At 38.1% G+C, this 15,943-nt stretch overlaps 1 protein-coding gene across 4 annotated transcripts in view; it reads right to left on the bottom strand.

Moving 5' to 3' along the window:
- Positions 1–15,943, bottom strand: part of hyd (E3 ubiquitin-protein ligase hyd) — a 1,108,663-nt gene that overhangs the window by 124,606 nt on the left and 968,114 nt on the right. For all 4 annotated transcript variants that reach the window (XM_067760031.1, XM_067760029.1, XM_067760028.1 and 1 more), the window contains one exon: positions 7,267–7,598. In XM_067760031.1, coding sequence (XP_067616132.1) covers positions 7,267–7,598 — 332 coding nt within the window. The remainder of the gene's footprint in view (positions 1–7,266; positions 7,599–15,943) is intronic.

Genomic DNA, 15,943 nt, shown 5'->3' with positions numbered 1-15,943 from the left:
CTAGACACTTACTTGACACTTAGAACATAGTTCAGATCTGGGCACATTACAATACAAGTGGAAAAAAACCCGCTAGGTGACGCACGGATCGGGATATACAGAAAGTTAATTTTAAAATGGAAATTTTGCGATCGACTTTTAACTAACTTGTCGGTGATCCAGAGACTTGAAACTTAGCACGCAGTTCGAGACTTGGTGGCATTACAATTTACAGAAAACAAAATTCCTCTAGGTGACGCTCTAAGTGAGATAACTAAAAATCCCTGAAAACGAAGGGAATCTTGCAATCGATTTTTGAGTAACTTCCGGTGAGCTGGAGATATGAAACTTGAGCCGTAAGTCAGAACCCGGTGACAATGCAATATTTTATCAAAAAAATTCCGCTAAGTGGCGCATGGATCGAGATATTAGGAAAATTTATTTTAATTTGGAATCTTTCAATCCATGTTTAACTTATTTCCCGGTTACCTAGAGACTTGCAACTTAGCACATAGTTCGAGACCCGGTGACAATACAATTTATAGAAAATAAAGTTCCGCTAGGTGGCGTGCTAATTGAGATATCTACAAATCCCTGAAATACGAGGGGAATCTTGCGATCGATTTTTCAGTAACTTGCCGGTGAGCTAGATACTTTAAATTTGGGCCGTGGATCAGAACCCGGTGACAATGCAATATTTGATCAAAAAGATTTCGCTAGGTGGCGCATGGATCGAGATATTAAAAAAATTAGTTTTGATTTGGGTATCTTTCAATCCATTTTTAACTAACTTCCCGGAGACCTAGAGATTTGAAACTTTGCACACAGTTCGAGACTTAGTGACAATGCAGTTTACAGAAAACAAAATTCCTCTAGGTGGTGCGCTAAGTGAGATAACTACAAATCCCTGAAAAACGAGGGGAATCTTGCAATCGATTTTTGAGTAAGTTCCCGGGGATCTGGAGATATGAAACTTGAGCCGTAAGTCAGAACCCGGTGACAATGCAATATTTTATCAAAAAAAATCCGCTAGGTGGCGCATGGATCGAGATATCAAGAAAATTAATTTTAATTTGGGAATCTTTCAATCCATTTTTAACAAATTTCCCGGTTACCTAGAGACTTGTAACTTAGCACATGGTTCGAGACCCGGTGACAATACAATTTATAGAAAATAAAGTTCCGCTAGGTGGCGGGCTTATTGAGATAACTACAAATCAGCAGCCCAAGCACTTCCCTCAGTGCACGATTTTTAGATGTGTAAATTGAATAGCTGAAAACTGTGAAACTAACCATAGCAATACACAATGCAAATACAAGACACAAACCCTTCTGGTTAAATGCAATTAAATCCAACAAATGGCGCTGGGTGATGCACCACCGCCAGAGAACTTCGGCGACATCTGCTGGATATAATGGTCATATACATATAATCAGAAGGGTTTGTGTCTTGTATTTGCAGATTTAGCTTTGTTGAACAAATAAATAAAGATACGAATTTTCACTTAGGAATTACTTGTTGAATTTTTACAAAAAAACTTTAACAATAGCTCTTGTAAAAGAATTTTGGGATTTAAAATTATAAAGGCAGATGCGTGTTTAAATTTTAAAAAATAAATTAGTTAATCCCAAGTACATGGTTTGCCTTAAATTGAAAGATTGCACTCCACCCTTATAGTTTTAAATCCCAAAATTCTTTTACAAGTGCTATTGTTATTGCCATGGCACGGACGCGAAGTTCGAGGTGGTGGATAAAGCACAAATCCCCACGGTACCAAAAGTTAAATTATGGATACCATGCGTGATGAAGTCGAAGGATACACTGCGACTTCTGCAGAATCAGAATCCGAATATACCGACAAAAGATTGGACATTGGGATCTATACATTGATTTCCATTGTGCTGCAATATCACCACGCTTAGCGCTATGATTCGAGCTCACCTGATATGTGTTTAAAAATTAACTAAAAGATTCTGTAAAGCCCTTATCTAACCCAAAAAACACAATGATAACACATGCCGACAGAATTTTAGACCCAGAAACCGGATTATATATTTTCGAAGGATTTTGATGCTATGAATCGAAATCTGGCCTCAAAATTTCTCTATCAGCTCTGGTTTTCGAGATATCTTAACTTAAAAGTGCCTAACCCCTAGAAACCACCCCTACCACACCACAAAATTTCAAATTGTGATATCTCAGGGAAAAATATTTATGCAAACTGAACGCCATTTGAAAGAAGAAGACTCGTATTTAAAGATGACATCCTTTAATATTGGTGAAAGAAAACATCTGCAAGACTACATAACCTCAAATATGGGCAAAAACGGTGTTTTTTGCACTTTTAGGTTAGGATATCTCGAAAAGCAGAGCTGATAGAGCAATTCTGAAGTCAGATTTGGGTTCAGAGCATCATAAACCTTCGAAAATATATATATAGTCCGGTATCTGGGTCTGAATGTTGGTTAAATTTTGTCGGCCTGTGTAATTTATCCATCGCCTTTGGCGATACAACTCTTGTGACTCGAAGAGATGCGTGAGCGGTTTTTGTCAGTATTTTTTAATGCCCGGAATTTTTAATTCCCCGGATGAGGGGAACATAGACACAAACACGACGTGTGACCCGATACCATCACCGCACAGAGGTTGAAGAAGCCATGAAAAGAGCCAAACCTTTTAAATCAATAGGTCCAAATGGAGTAGTCATGCCAAAGCTAAAACATCTTGGCGCTGAGGGAGAAAGCTATCTGACGCACGTTTTCAAGCCTGGGAAACCGGCTAACGAAGGTGAGTTATAACGACCGGTATCACTCCGTTCGCCAGTAGCGAAGACATTGGAAACCTTCCTGCTCCCTCAGTTTAGTGCGAATCTTCACCTAGCCACTCATCAACATGGCTTCCGCAAAATACATAGCACTACCGGCACTGTCAAAAGCTTTTGCACAGTCAACCACGGTACTATACTCCAAGATATAGAAGATTCACCCTTTCCCTTTGTATAAAAACATAAACTGCAAATTATCCGAACCTAGCCGGCCAAATCCACGGTCACTGTTTTGCGACGTGGAATATTGGACGTTCACGTCGATGGTGTTGCGCTACCGATTATCAGCCATTAAAATATCTTAGGAGTAACATTCGGTCACACTCTCACCTTCAAGAAGTATGCCATCGCAGTTGTATCTAAAGTACAAATCCGCAACAAAATCCTCAAGTCGCTTGCCAGTAGGACTTGGGGAAAAGATGAAGAAACGTTGCTAGCCACGTACAAAGCAATTGGCCGGCCACTCAACAGAAAATCTAAACTACGATGATACAATCTTACCATAACCTTCCTCATATATGGCGAGAAGAAATGAATTGCAAGTTATTTAAGGCAGTGCTTGTTATTTTCTTATGGTCCAAAATTTTACTATGGCCTCACAAAATCACGGCTTGAATCGCAAAAATATTTTTTACACTAAGAGTTTTTCAATTACTTTTGCAATTCCTTTGAGGAATGGGAAATTCGAGTACTTTTTCCATTCCTTGTAATGTAATTGGAAAATTTTCAATTACATTTGCAATTTCTTTCGAATGTACTTGGGCAGAAATTACATTTGAGCAAAGTATTTTTTTTTTTCCAATTACAAACAAAAAATTTTTTTTACTTGAGCCTCAAAAAACGAAATAACTTTTGGTATTTTTTTTTTTTGAGGAATTGAAATGTAATCAATTCCTTTGCTGTGGAGGAAAGGAATTGATTACTTTCCTCAAGTACATGTAATGGGGAATCGACGGGTATTGATTACCTAAAGTAATCATTACTACCCAGCTCTGTATAGGAGTATTACATATATGGTATAAGGCATAAATTGTTGTCCGAAATAATGTCATAACTCTGTTTCTAAACCATTTTAACAGCTAGAAGCTTAAAATTTCACCAAATGCTTTTGAATATGGCACATATTGTTGTTTGAAAAGATTGTATATATTGCTCATATATACAGCATATACCACATACATCCGGTTGTTCACATAAGAAGCTATTGGTAATTTCTGTCCCATTTTAACAGCTAGAAACCCATTTGGATAAGATTATTGCTCAGCTCTATTCATGAAAGGTATGAAGCCTTCTGGTCAGCCGAAAACAATCCCGTACTTACTTGTTTACATTTATCTATAGAAAGTGGGGGTGGTAATCAACTTATTTTGGATTCTTGTGTAGGGCAATTTTTTCTGGAAAATGAAATATTGATAGCCAATTCCATCACCTTATCTTCATTTATAGCGCAAAAATAAAAAAAAAAGTGTGTTGTCCCTATTCATATTTCCAAGCTAAATCTGGAATCGTTCAGTTTTTGGCAAATAAGACAAACTGGCGGAATACAATTTATTGTAAAAGAACTACCTTTAACTGTTATTTTTATAGGGTGCACCATAACAAGAAACGCACTGCAGTACTGCTGATATAATTTATTTGATATTTGTCCCTATTATTTTTTGCAACACTGTATATAAACGACAAATTTTCTGTGTTTTTACTACCTTTATATTAAGTCCCTTTCATGTTTGTCCCCTCATTTCCATACCTATTTTTGACCCATGGAAAAGTCTTTTTCGGTAACTTCCCGTTGAGCTAGACACTTACTTGACACTTAGAACATAGTTCAGATCTGGGGCACATTACAATACAAGTGGAAAAAAACCCGCTAGGTGACGCACGGATCGGGATATACAGAAAGTTAATTTTAAAATGGAAATTTTGCGATCGACTTTTAACTAACTTGTCGGTGATCCAGAGACTTGAAACTTAGCACGCAGTTCGAGACTTGGTGGCATTACAATTTACAGAAAACAAAATTCCTCTAGGTGACGCTCTAAGTGAGATAACTAAAAATCCCTGAAAACGAAGGGAATCTTGCAATCGATTTTTGAGTAACTTCCGGTGAGCTGGAGATATGAAACTTGAGCCGTAAGTCAGAACCCGGTGACAATGCAATATTTTATCAAAAAAATTCCGCTAAGTGGCGCATGGATCGAGATATTAGGAAAATTTATTTTAATTTGGAATCTTTCAATCCATGTTTAACTTATTTCCCGGTTACCTAGAGACTTGCAACTTAGCACATAGTTCGAGACCCGGTGACAATACAATTTATAGAAAATAAAGTTCCGCTAGGTGGCGTGCTAATTGAGATATCTACAAATCCCTGAAATACGAGGGGAATCTTGCGATCGATTTTTCAGTAACTTGCCGGTGAGCTAGATACTTTAAATTTGGGCCGTGGATCAGAACCCGGTGACAATGCAATATTTGATCAAAAAGATTTCGCTAGGTGGCGCATGGATCGAGATATTAAAAAAATTAGTTTTGATTTGGGTATCTTTCAATCCATTTTTAACTAACTTCCCGGAGACCTAGAGATTTGAAACTTTGCACACAGTTCGAGACTTAGTGACAATGCAGTTTACAGAAAACAAAATTCCTCTAGGTGGTGCGCTAAGTGAGATAACTACAAACCCCTGAAAAACGAGGGGAATCTTGCAATCGATTTTTGAGTAAGTTCCCGGGGAGCTGGAGATATGAAACTTGAGCCGTAAGTCAGAACCCGGTGACAATGCAATATTTTATCAAAAAAAAATCCGCTAGGTGGCGCATGGATCGAGATATTAGGAAAATTAATTTTAATTTGGGAATGTTTCAATCCATTTTCAACAAATTTCCCGGTTACCTAGAGACTTGTAACTTAGCACATAGTTCGAGACCCGGTGACAATACAATTTATAGAAAATAAAGTTCCGCTAGGTGGCGTGCTAATTGAGATAACTACAAATCAGCAGCCCAAGCACTTCCCTCAGTGCACGATTTTTAGATGTGTAAATTGAATAGCTTAAAGCTGTGAAACTAACTATAGCAATACACAATGCAAATACAAGACACAAACCCTTCTGGTTAAATGCAATTATATCCAATATATGGCGCTGGGTGATGCACCACAGACAGAGAATTGCGGCGACATCTGCTGGATATAATGATCATATAGATATAATCAGAAGGGTTTGTGTCTTGTATTTGCAGATTTAGCTTATTTGAACAAATAAATAAAGATACGAATTTTCACTTAGGAATTACTTGTTGAATTTTGACAAAAAAAACTTTAACAATAGCTCTTGTAAAAGAATTTTGGGATTTAAAATTATAAAGGCAGAGCGCGTGTTTAAATTTTAAAAAATAAATTAGTTAATCCCAAGTACATGGTTTGCCTTAAATTGAAAGATTGCACTCCACCTTTATAGTTTTAAATCCCAAAATTCTTTTACAAGCGCTATGGTTAAAGTTTTTTAGTCAAAATTCGACAAGACTATGTCTGTATTAAAGGAAAAATTGCCTTCTATTTCTTGGTCCATTTATATAAAGGTAACCCTTAAAAATTTTTTATCATCTTTTTATTATTTTGCTTATTTCGATTTTAATTTTACGTTTAAGTAACTCAGTTGCAAGGTTTTCACCATTGTGGATAAGTCAAGTGTGATAACTTCTGCATAGACGTCAAAATTACAAATAGAACCGATCACTTGATTTTTAACTGACTATCGTGGTCTCATTCTGTATCTCTTTCTATCACCCGTTGAAGATAGCCAGCTTTATGCGCCGCCATATTGAACATCCTGTCAAAACCCTGCCAAAAAATAAGCCATCTTGAACATCCTGTCAAGCAGTTGAAGGATAAGATATCACACTGGTTTTATCCACTATGATTTTCACTGCATAATTGAAATAGAACATAATTTTCACAGCACGAACGATAATCCCAAATTGTGAAAAGATGGAGTGAAAATCCCTGTAAAAACGTAAATGAAAACTTTTTTATCACTTCACGTTTTTACCCCACGTTGCATTGTAATCGGGTTCTGGAGCATGTTCCCAATTCTGTATTGAAATTCGCGGAAAACATCTCTTATGCAGGTTTCTGAAAAAAAAATTTACAAGAGATCCAGATACAGTTTAATATAGATTAATTTAAAGCTTTTAAAACTGTTGACATTTCTTCATAGCTGCACGATTTGATTTGTAAAATAATAACTCATGTAGCGTTCTTCGCCTACCACACCAAAAATCAAATCCCGAGCATAGCAACATCAAAAATTTAGAAACAAGTTTTTCCGAGTGTATTTCTGTAATGAAAAGCTTCTCAGTGAAAACTCATCTGCCTTGCAGATGTCGTTCGGAGTCTGCGTAAAACATGTAGGTTCCATCCTGCCAATTTGTAGGAAGTAAGTATATATATTTTTAAGTTTCATACCTTCCGATATTCCTGAAAGCATTAATGCGTTCATATGAGCCGTAACCTTGTCGTGGGGTATAAAAGCCTCTTTTTCCAGGTGAATAAAATAATGGTTCATTGTCTTCAATTTGACACTGCTCAAGCAATACAATAGGAATCATTTTTTTTTGTGTTTGCGTCAATAAGTTATTTGCTTCTGACTTTTGCTTACACGTTATTATCTCCAGTGCTTCATTAATCTTTTGCCTTAAAGCATCTTCAGACGACAAAATTGAAATTAGTTGAGGCGTCGGAATTTCAAGCAACATGCCAGTTATTTTCGACGCGTTTGCGGAATTTAAAGAATATATCTGAAAGTATATAATTTTTATGATCTATATACTAAAAATAAAATTACAAATGCATTATAATAAGTCCATGGCATGTACTTATCTTAAGCAATTTTTTTTTGTAAACCCTCATTTTTTTGATTGAACATTTATCTAGCAACTAGGAAAGCATATTTAACATACAAAAGATTATGCAATAAAACAATGTAAATACCATTTGACGTTTTTGACATAAGCTGTGTAAGTGTTTAGAGATACAACTATCAAATGCTGAAAAAGCATTGCCACCTTAACAAAGTTTATGCGGTATTTTTATTCAAATATCAATGTTAGAAGGATAAATATGTACAGAGTTGTTAAGATGCGAACTGATTAAACACAGAGCTCCCAAATTGAACCAAGCCTAAGCTATGAGGGGTGACCCTGCAGGAGAAATCTTTCACAATCAGCCCAATTCTAAACGAAAATTCCGTGCGAGTTTTTTCCCTTCTCCAATTCCTCGTATTCTAAACAAAAATTCCTTGTGAGTTTTTTCACTTCTCCCTTTCCTCCTATTCTGAACAATGTTCGAAAAAGCGGAAACCGGTTATGGGAGAAAAGCAGGTATTATGAATGTGAGGGAGAGGGAGATTTCTCTACCATTTCATAGGAGTTTTTTCACTAGTTAAATTAAAGGGAATGCATCAAAATAGTTAAAGGAAATTGGTTCTTTTAAGAAAGAACACTTATTTGTACAAACTTGTGCTATGTATATATATATATAATATGTATTTACATTCTACCCCAATATTCTCACTGTTAATACAACAACAACAACAACAACCACAATATTTATTTTAAGTCGAAAAGTATATCATAAGCAACGGTAGAGCTCTTGGTATAAGGATTGGTAAGGATTTTTTAATAAGGCTTAAATAGATTTTGGCATATGAAGAAGTAGGAATTCAACTCAACTTGGCCGCCAGAAAATTGCTTTGCTGAACGAAAGCCGGCAACTCCGGCAGATTTGTGTTATGCGGCCGTCTTCTTCTTATGTTCCGCTGTTGATGTTGCTGTGGCACCAATTCATTATTAATTTCAGTGAATACCACATGAAATGCAATTAATACTGTGCATTGTTTATATTTTATTTCTTAATTTCCAACAAGTTTGCAACAATAATTAAACTTTTCAATCTTTTAAACAAAATAAGAAATGTGCAACGAAATTTCAATTGACAAAACAGCTGACTTCGAAAATTCGACATTCCTGTTCCCCAATTATTGTTCTCCCTAGGAGAACAGAATAGGAGGAATTTTTCCGCGGGAATAAAAAAATCCGCGAGAACAAAATTCCGCGATAATATTTAGAATTGGTCTGGGGTTTATCGCCCTCTCTTTCTCATTGGGTATTTACAGAGATTGTAAGCCCTATCCTATACTATGGAGTTCTTGTTTGGGCATCTAACGTCGGGTTGACAGTCAACGCAGAGAAGGCGGATATGGTCTTGTTTACTAAGAGGTACAAGGTCCCAAATTGGACCAGGCCTAACTCAGGAGGGGTGACCCTACAGGAGAAAGCTTGCACAAAATATCGAGGAATCTTCCTAGAAAGTAAGCTGTCGTGGAAACTCAACGTGAGGAGTCACCCTCTCCTCGGCGGCACTTACGGCATGCAAAAGAATGCTGGGGTCTAAGTGGGGTTTGTCGCCCTCTCTCTCTCTCATTGCGTATTCCCAGCGCTTATAAAGCCTATCCTCTACGATGGATTTCTAGTTTGGTGGGCAGTTTGAGGGGTATATGCGCCAATTGAATATTACACTGGGTATGCGGATACCAAACAAGCTACCATTCGTATGTATAATGATAACTGATCTCGCCAACGAAGATCAAAGAGCGCGCGATCACACCATCCATGACGTAGCTGAGACATATCTGACGATCATCAACCTTTTATATACCGTACATGAGTACAAAAATTGAATTATAACTTTGCCGAAAGATTTGCCTGATATAATGATAATGATATAGACGACCTAATCCGTAAGTATACAGACAGGATCATAATGACGATTAAGTTATGCATATCTGTTGGAAAGCCTGAATAAACCTTACGAAGCATTTAGTTTTGAGGTATCTGGCTAAAAAGTTGTGTTCAAACCACTTTTTATAAAGTAGCGACAATTTTATGGAAACAATTCGAACAAAGGGTTTTGGTGCTTTCGGGAAGGGCATAAAGTCTTTAACCCAGCCGTAGACAAGAACGTCTTTGATTGTTTTGTCAAATATTGCAGTTTTCTATTTTCTCCAAAACTACATATTACAAATTTACACACCAACATACATGGGTGTAGAATACCTGCTTATAGTTTTAATAAAAACAATGAGTTCGAAACCGCTAAATTGGATGACTGTACCGTAGTTCACTTAACTAAGAATGTGTAGAAAGAACACCGGAGAGGCTATAAAAGGGAGAACATTTGGAATAAAAAGATGATAAAAAAATATTAAGGAATACCTTTATATAAATGGACCAAAAAATAGAAGGCTATTTTTCCTTTAATACAGAAATATTCTTGTTGAATTTTGACTAAAAAAATTTAACAATAGCTCTTGTAATAGAATTTTGGGATTTAAAATTATAAAGGTAGAGCACGTGTTTAAATTTTAAATAATCAATTAGTTAATCCCATGCACATGGTTTGCCTTAAATTGAAAGATTGCGCTCCACCTTTATAGTTTTAAATCCCAAAATTCTTTTACAAGAGCTATTGTTAAAGTTTTTTAGTCTAAATTCAACAATACTATGTCTGTATTGAAGGACAAATTGCCTTCTATTTTTTGATCCATTTATATAAAGGTAGTCCTTAAAATTTTTTTATCATCTTTTTATTTTAATTTTTTTAGTACTGCCTACAAAAAGGCAATTGCAACTTTGATTACTAATTTAAGTAATTGCAAGTGAAAATTCTTATCTTTATTTATTTGTTCAAAATAGCAAGATTTAAGAGAATTAGTCGAATTTTCGCTGACAACACTGGCGAAAACAACAGAATTCCACTTCGCATCATAACAAGAGAATTCCACCTCGTTTGTCAGCTACTTAATTTGCACAGCGAAAATCGTGGTGAAATTCGCATACGCCTGAAAGTTTAAAAGAATCGTGGTGAAGGTCGCGTGCGCCTAAAAGTATGCAAAGACGTGCATTGAGTTTAGCCTTCAACGAGGTGGAATTCTACAACGCCTGCAACACTCAGGAGGCTAGCCATGAAGGTATGGTCTAATCTTCTAAATAGTTCGACTTGTGCGTTACGTAGCTCAAATTTTTTGATCAAACATTGCACTGTCACCGAGTTTTAAACTGTATTTCAGGTTTCAAGTCTCTAGATATCCAGCAAGTTAGTTACAAATCAATTGCAAGATTCCCAACTTAAAACTAATTTTCTCAGTATCTCGATCCATGCGTCACCTAGCGGGTTTTTTTTTGATAAAATATTGCATTGTCACCGTGTTCTGATTTATGGCCCAAGTTTCATGTCTTCAGCTCATCGGGAAGTTACTCGAAAATCTATCGCAAGATTCCCCCCGATTTTTAAGTATTTGCAGTTACCTTGACTAGCGCACCACCTAGCGGAACTTTGTTTTTTACAAGCTGCATTTTCACCAGGCCTCTAACTAAGTGCCAAGTTTCAAGTGTCTAGGTAAACGGGAAGTTAGTTAAAAATGGATTGAAAGACTCCCAAATTAAAATTTGATTTCTTACTATCTCGATCCGCGTGCCACCTAGCGAATTTTTTTGATCAAATGATGCATTGTCACCGGGTTCTGACCCACGGCCCACGGACCAAGTTTCAAGTCTGTAGCTCACCGGCAAGTTACTCAAAAATCGATGGCAGGATTGCCCCCGTTTTACAGGGATTTGTAGTCATCACAATTTGCACGCCACCTAGCGGAACTTTGTTTTCTATAAATTGTATTGTCACCGGGTCTCGAACTATGTGCTAAGTTACAAGTCTCTAGGTTACCGGGAAATTAGTTAAAAATGGATTGAGAGATTCCCAAATTAAAATTAATTTTCCTAATATCTCCATCCATGCGCCACCTAGCGAAATTTTTTTGATTAAATATTGCATTGGCACCTGGTTCTGACTTACGGCTCAAGTTTCATATCTCCAGCTCACCGGGAAGTTACTCAAAAATCGATTGCAAAATTCTTCTCGTTTTTCAAGGATTTGTAGTTATCTCACTTAGCCCGCCACCTAGCGGAATTTTGCTTTCTGTAAATTGTATTGTCACCGAGTCTCAAACTATGTGCTCAGTTACAAGTCTCTAAGTAAACGGGAAGTTAATTAAAAATGGATTGAAAGATTCCCAAATTAAAATTAATTTTCCTAATATCTCGATCCGCGTGCCACCTAGCAAATTTTTTTGATCAAATAATGCATTGTCACCGGGTTCGGACCCACGGCCCAAGTTTCAAGTCTCTAGCTCACCGGCAAGTTACTCAAAAATCGATCGCAAGATTCCCCTCGTTTTTCAGGGATTTGTAGTTATCCCAATTAGCACGCCAACTAGCGGAACTTTGTTTTCTATAAATTGTATTGTCACCGGGTCTCGAATTATGTGATAAGTTACAAAGCTCTAGGTAACCGGGAAGTTAGTTAAAAATGGATTGAAAAATTCCCAAATTAAAAGTAACTTTTCTAATATCTCGATCCATGTGCCACCTAGTGGAATTTTTTTAATAAAACCTTGCATTGTCACCGGGTTCTGACTTACGGCTCAAGTTTCATATCTACAGCTCACCGGGAAGTTATTCAAAAAGCGATAGCAAGATTCCCTCGTTTTTCAGGGATTTGTAGTTATCTCACTTAGCGCGCCACCTAGCGGAATTTTGTTTTCTGTAAATTGTATTGTCACCAAGTTTCGAATTGTGTGCCAAGTTTCAAGTCTCTAGGTCACCGGAAAGTTAGTTAAAAATGGATTGAAAAATACTTAAATCAAAACTAATTTTCTTAATATCTCGAGCCATGTGCCACCTACCGAATTTTTTTTGATCAAATATTACATTGTCATCGGGTTCTGACTCACGACCCACGACCCAAGTTTCAAGTCTCTAGCTCATCGGGAAGTTATTTAAAAATCGATCGCAAGATTCCCTGCATTTTTTCAGGGATTTTCGTTTATCTCGATTCGTCTACCACCTGGCGGCATTTTGTTTTCCACGAATTGTAATGCCATCGACTCGCAAACTATGTGCTATGTTTCAAGTCTCTGGATCACCGAGAAGTTAGTTAAAAGTCGATCGCAAAATTTCCATTTTAAAATTAATTTTCTGTATATCTCGATCCGTGCGCCAACTATTGGATTTCTTTTCACTTGCATTGTAATATCCCCCAGATCTGAACTATATTTTAAGTATCAAGTGTCTAGCACGACGGGAAGTTACCGAAAAAGACTTTTCCGTGGATCAAAAATTCGCATGGAAATGAGACGACAAACATGAAAGGGACTTAATATAAAGGTAGTAAAAAGGAGGATGTTTTTGATGAGATTTTCTTGTGCAACTGAGTTAAAGCTACGCGGTCTGTGAGTCGAGTGGGTTCAAAAAAAAAAAGACAAAGTTGCGATGTAACATAATACAGTGCGGGACTTGAACTGTCCGTCGCTGCGTAAAAGTCTATAAAAATTAAAAGACTTTAAAGAAAATGTAAAATGAGTGCTAAGTCTGTGCGTCGAGACTTATAAAGACCTACATATAAACTTACATATTATAAATCAAAATTATAAACGCCTATGAAATTGAGTGAACTCAAAGAGTGCATGTTTAAAGTGCGATGAAATGATCAGACCACGTAGATTCCGTCTGTCCATGGTACGGAATATTGTTCAATGCTGCAACTTAAAGCTTAACTATCACCTGACATCAAAGCAAAATTATAAGGATAAGCATCCGATTGGTTAAGAAAATGCGGTTCCAGTCCGAAAACCGCCTATTGACGAGGAGATTAAGAGTATATAAAGTGATGTACTAGCTGTAACAGATGCCGTTTTAATCTTTTTACTCTTAAATCATAAAATTGTAAATGTGAAAAAAAGAAAGAAAATTGTTCGAATGAAATAGATTTTTTTTTGTTTTGTAAAATAGAAGTCTTGCTAAACATGATAGTGGAGAATTAAACTACAGTACAATAATAATATTTACAACAAAAAAAAATATATATATGTCTATAAAAAAAATTCAAACAGGAAAAGAAAGAACTTGTTTTTGCTTAAAGTAACTAACTTTTTTTTGCGTAAAGGGTTGTATGTTCACTTGATATGTATATGCAGATGGTTTCAGAAATTATGCAAATCCCGTATGACATAAATGTGTAAACCAAACATCACTGTCGAGCCTCCAATTGTATTGTAGTTAGAAGCAACCGTGGGGGCTAAGATACTTGGCTTGGATATTATAAGTGGTTCCAGGCTCTGGATCAGGGACTGTTATCAGTCTTAGACCGGCCAGAGTGACGAATGCCACGCGTGATTAGTTATCACGCCCTGCACGAGGTGCCCCTGCTTCTACTGATAATGGCGGATCTAGAGAGGACAACTCGATAAAACCCGCACACCTGAGTCATTGTGCCGAGCTCAGGGGAGGGAGGACTCTTTAAGAGTCAAGATCGATACACAACGGTGACGAACTGGATTGTTTAGGGCTTTTGATTCTTGACATTAAACTTTGACTTGATGAATTTGGGCTGGTAGGTGCGGTATTCTGCTACCTTAGTAGGTCGGGGCAAAACCCTACCGACCTTGAGGGGGGATTTTTTAGAATGGACACGACTATCACGAATCCGCCAAGGATGGGGTGCGGAAGAAGAGCGAAGGTTTTGATGAAAATCCGTCAAATCAATCTTCAGCACTCTAAGGCGGCTTCCGCAAATTTGTTGCTCTGCCTTGAAAAAGGAGGAGTGGATATAGTCCTTGTCCAGGAGCCGTGGCTGAGTAGTAATGCCAGTAAGATTTCTGGATTAAGGACTGGAAAATTCAACACCTTGGTGCATGGGGAGGCAACTAGGCCTAGATCCTGTGTGCTTGTTAAAAAAGAGATTAAAGCTTTTATTCTCTCTAATTTCAGCAATGCTGACGTAACCACGGTCTGCCTCGAGCGAGGAAGTAATGAACTGTGGGTGGTCTCAGAGTACATGCCCCACGGGGACGTAGCGGGACCACCACCTGCGATACTGGGCGAAATCACCGCTGAAGCAAGGCGGAGAGGTGTTCGCGTGATCATCGGTGCCGATGCTAATGCCCATCATAGCATCTGGGGAAGCTCGGATACCAACACTAGAGGTGAGTCTTTATTTACTTTTATTGTAGATGAGGGACTTTGTATATGTAATAGGGGGAATGACCCGACTTTTATTACTGCGGTAAGGGAGGAGGTCCTGGACCTCACCCTGGTTAGTAGACAACTGGAAGGTCGGATATCTGGCTGGAGGGTTCTCAACGAGCACTCCTTCTCTGGTCACCGATATATTCGGTTCTCGGTGAACGAAGAACGTCCCGGTAAAATATCTTTTAGGAACCCTAAAAGTACTAACTGGGACTTGTATTGTAGGAAGCTGGGAGAGCTATTGCCTGCGGCGCCTACCGTTAGTTCGGACCTGTCCGAATCTGAGAGAGACGTTCTGGTGGATAACTTCACCTCGGCAAGCAATAGCGCCTTTCAGCTGTCCTGCCCATTGAAAACTTTCAGGGGGAAGGGCAAGCCGCCCTGGTGGTCGGATTCTCTTGACTACCTAAGAGCGTCCAGTCGGCGGCTCTTCAACAGAGCCAGGAGGAGTAAATTACCCTGGGACTGGGAGCTCTATAAGGTGAGTCTAGGGATTTGCATGGCGAAGCTTCTGCGAAAACGTAGAAGGCTGCAATGAATCCGCGAGGCTTAGAAAAATACTCTCTAGGAATCCCGCTCCTCTGGGGTATCTGAAAGATGATGGTGGGGACTGGTCGATGAGTAGCGAGGAGTACTGGACAATCATTTTCCCGATGTCCCAGTTGCGCAGGGATCTTCGCCTGCATGGTCGGTGGTCGTTGGCCATGCAGAAGTGCCTGCCATTCCAATTCGTGAAAGTCAAATAACCTGGGCTATAGGGTCGTTGAAGTCCTATAAGTCGCCGGGCCTGGATGGAATCATTCCTGCGGAACTTCAAAAGTTTTTGGGGATTTCCTACCGCTGGTTGGCCATCATCTATACCAACTGCTTCAGGTTTAACTATATCCCGAAGTCTTGGCACACGGTTAGGGTTATTTTCATTCCGAAGGCCGGCAGAAACTCGCATGTATCACCTAAGGATTTCAGGCCAATCAGTCTCTCGTCGTTTCTTCTTAAGACGTTTG

Source organism: Eurosta solidaginis, chromosome 1, assembly GCF_040869045.1.
Source record: "Eurosta solidaginis isolate ZX-2024a chromosome 1, ASM4086904v1, whole genome shotgun sequence".
Lineage (NCBI taxonomy): Eukaryota > Metazoa > Arthropoda > Insecta > Diptera > Tephritidae > Eurosta > Eurosta solidaginis.
Note: the sequence above shows the minus strand (reverse complement) of the source record. Positions and strands in the feature narration are given on the sequence as shown.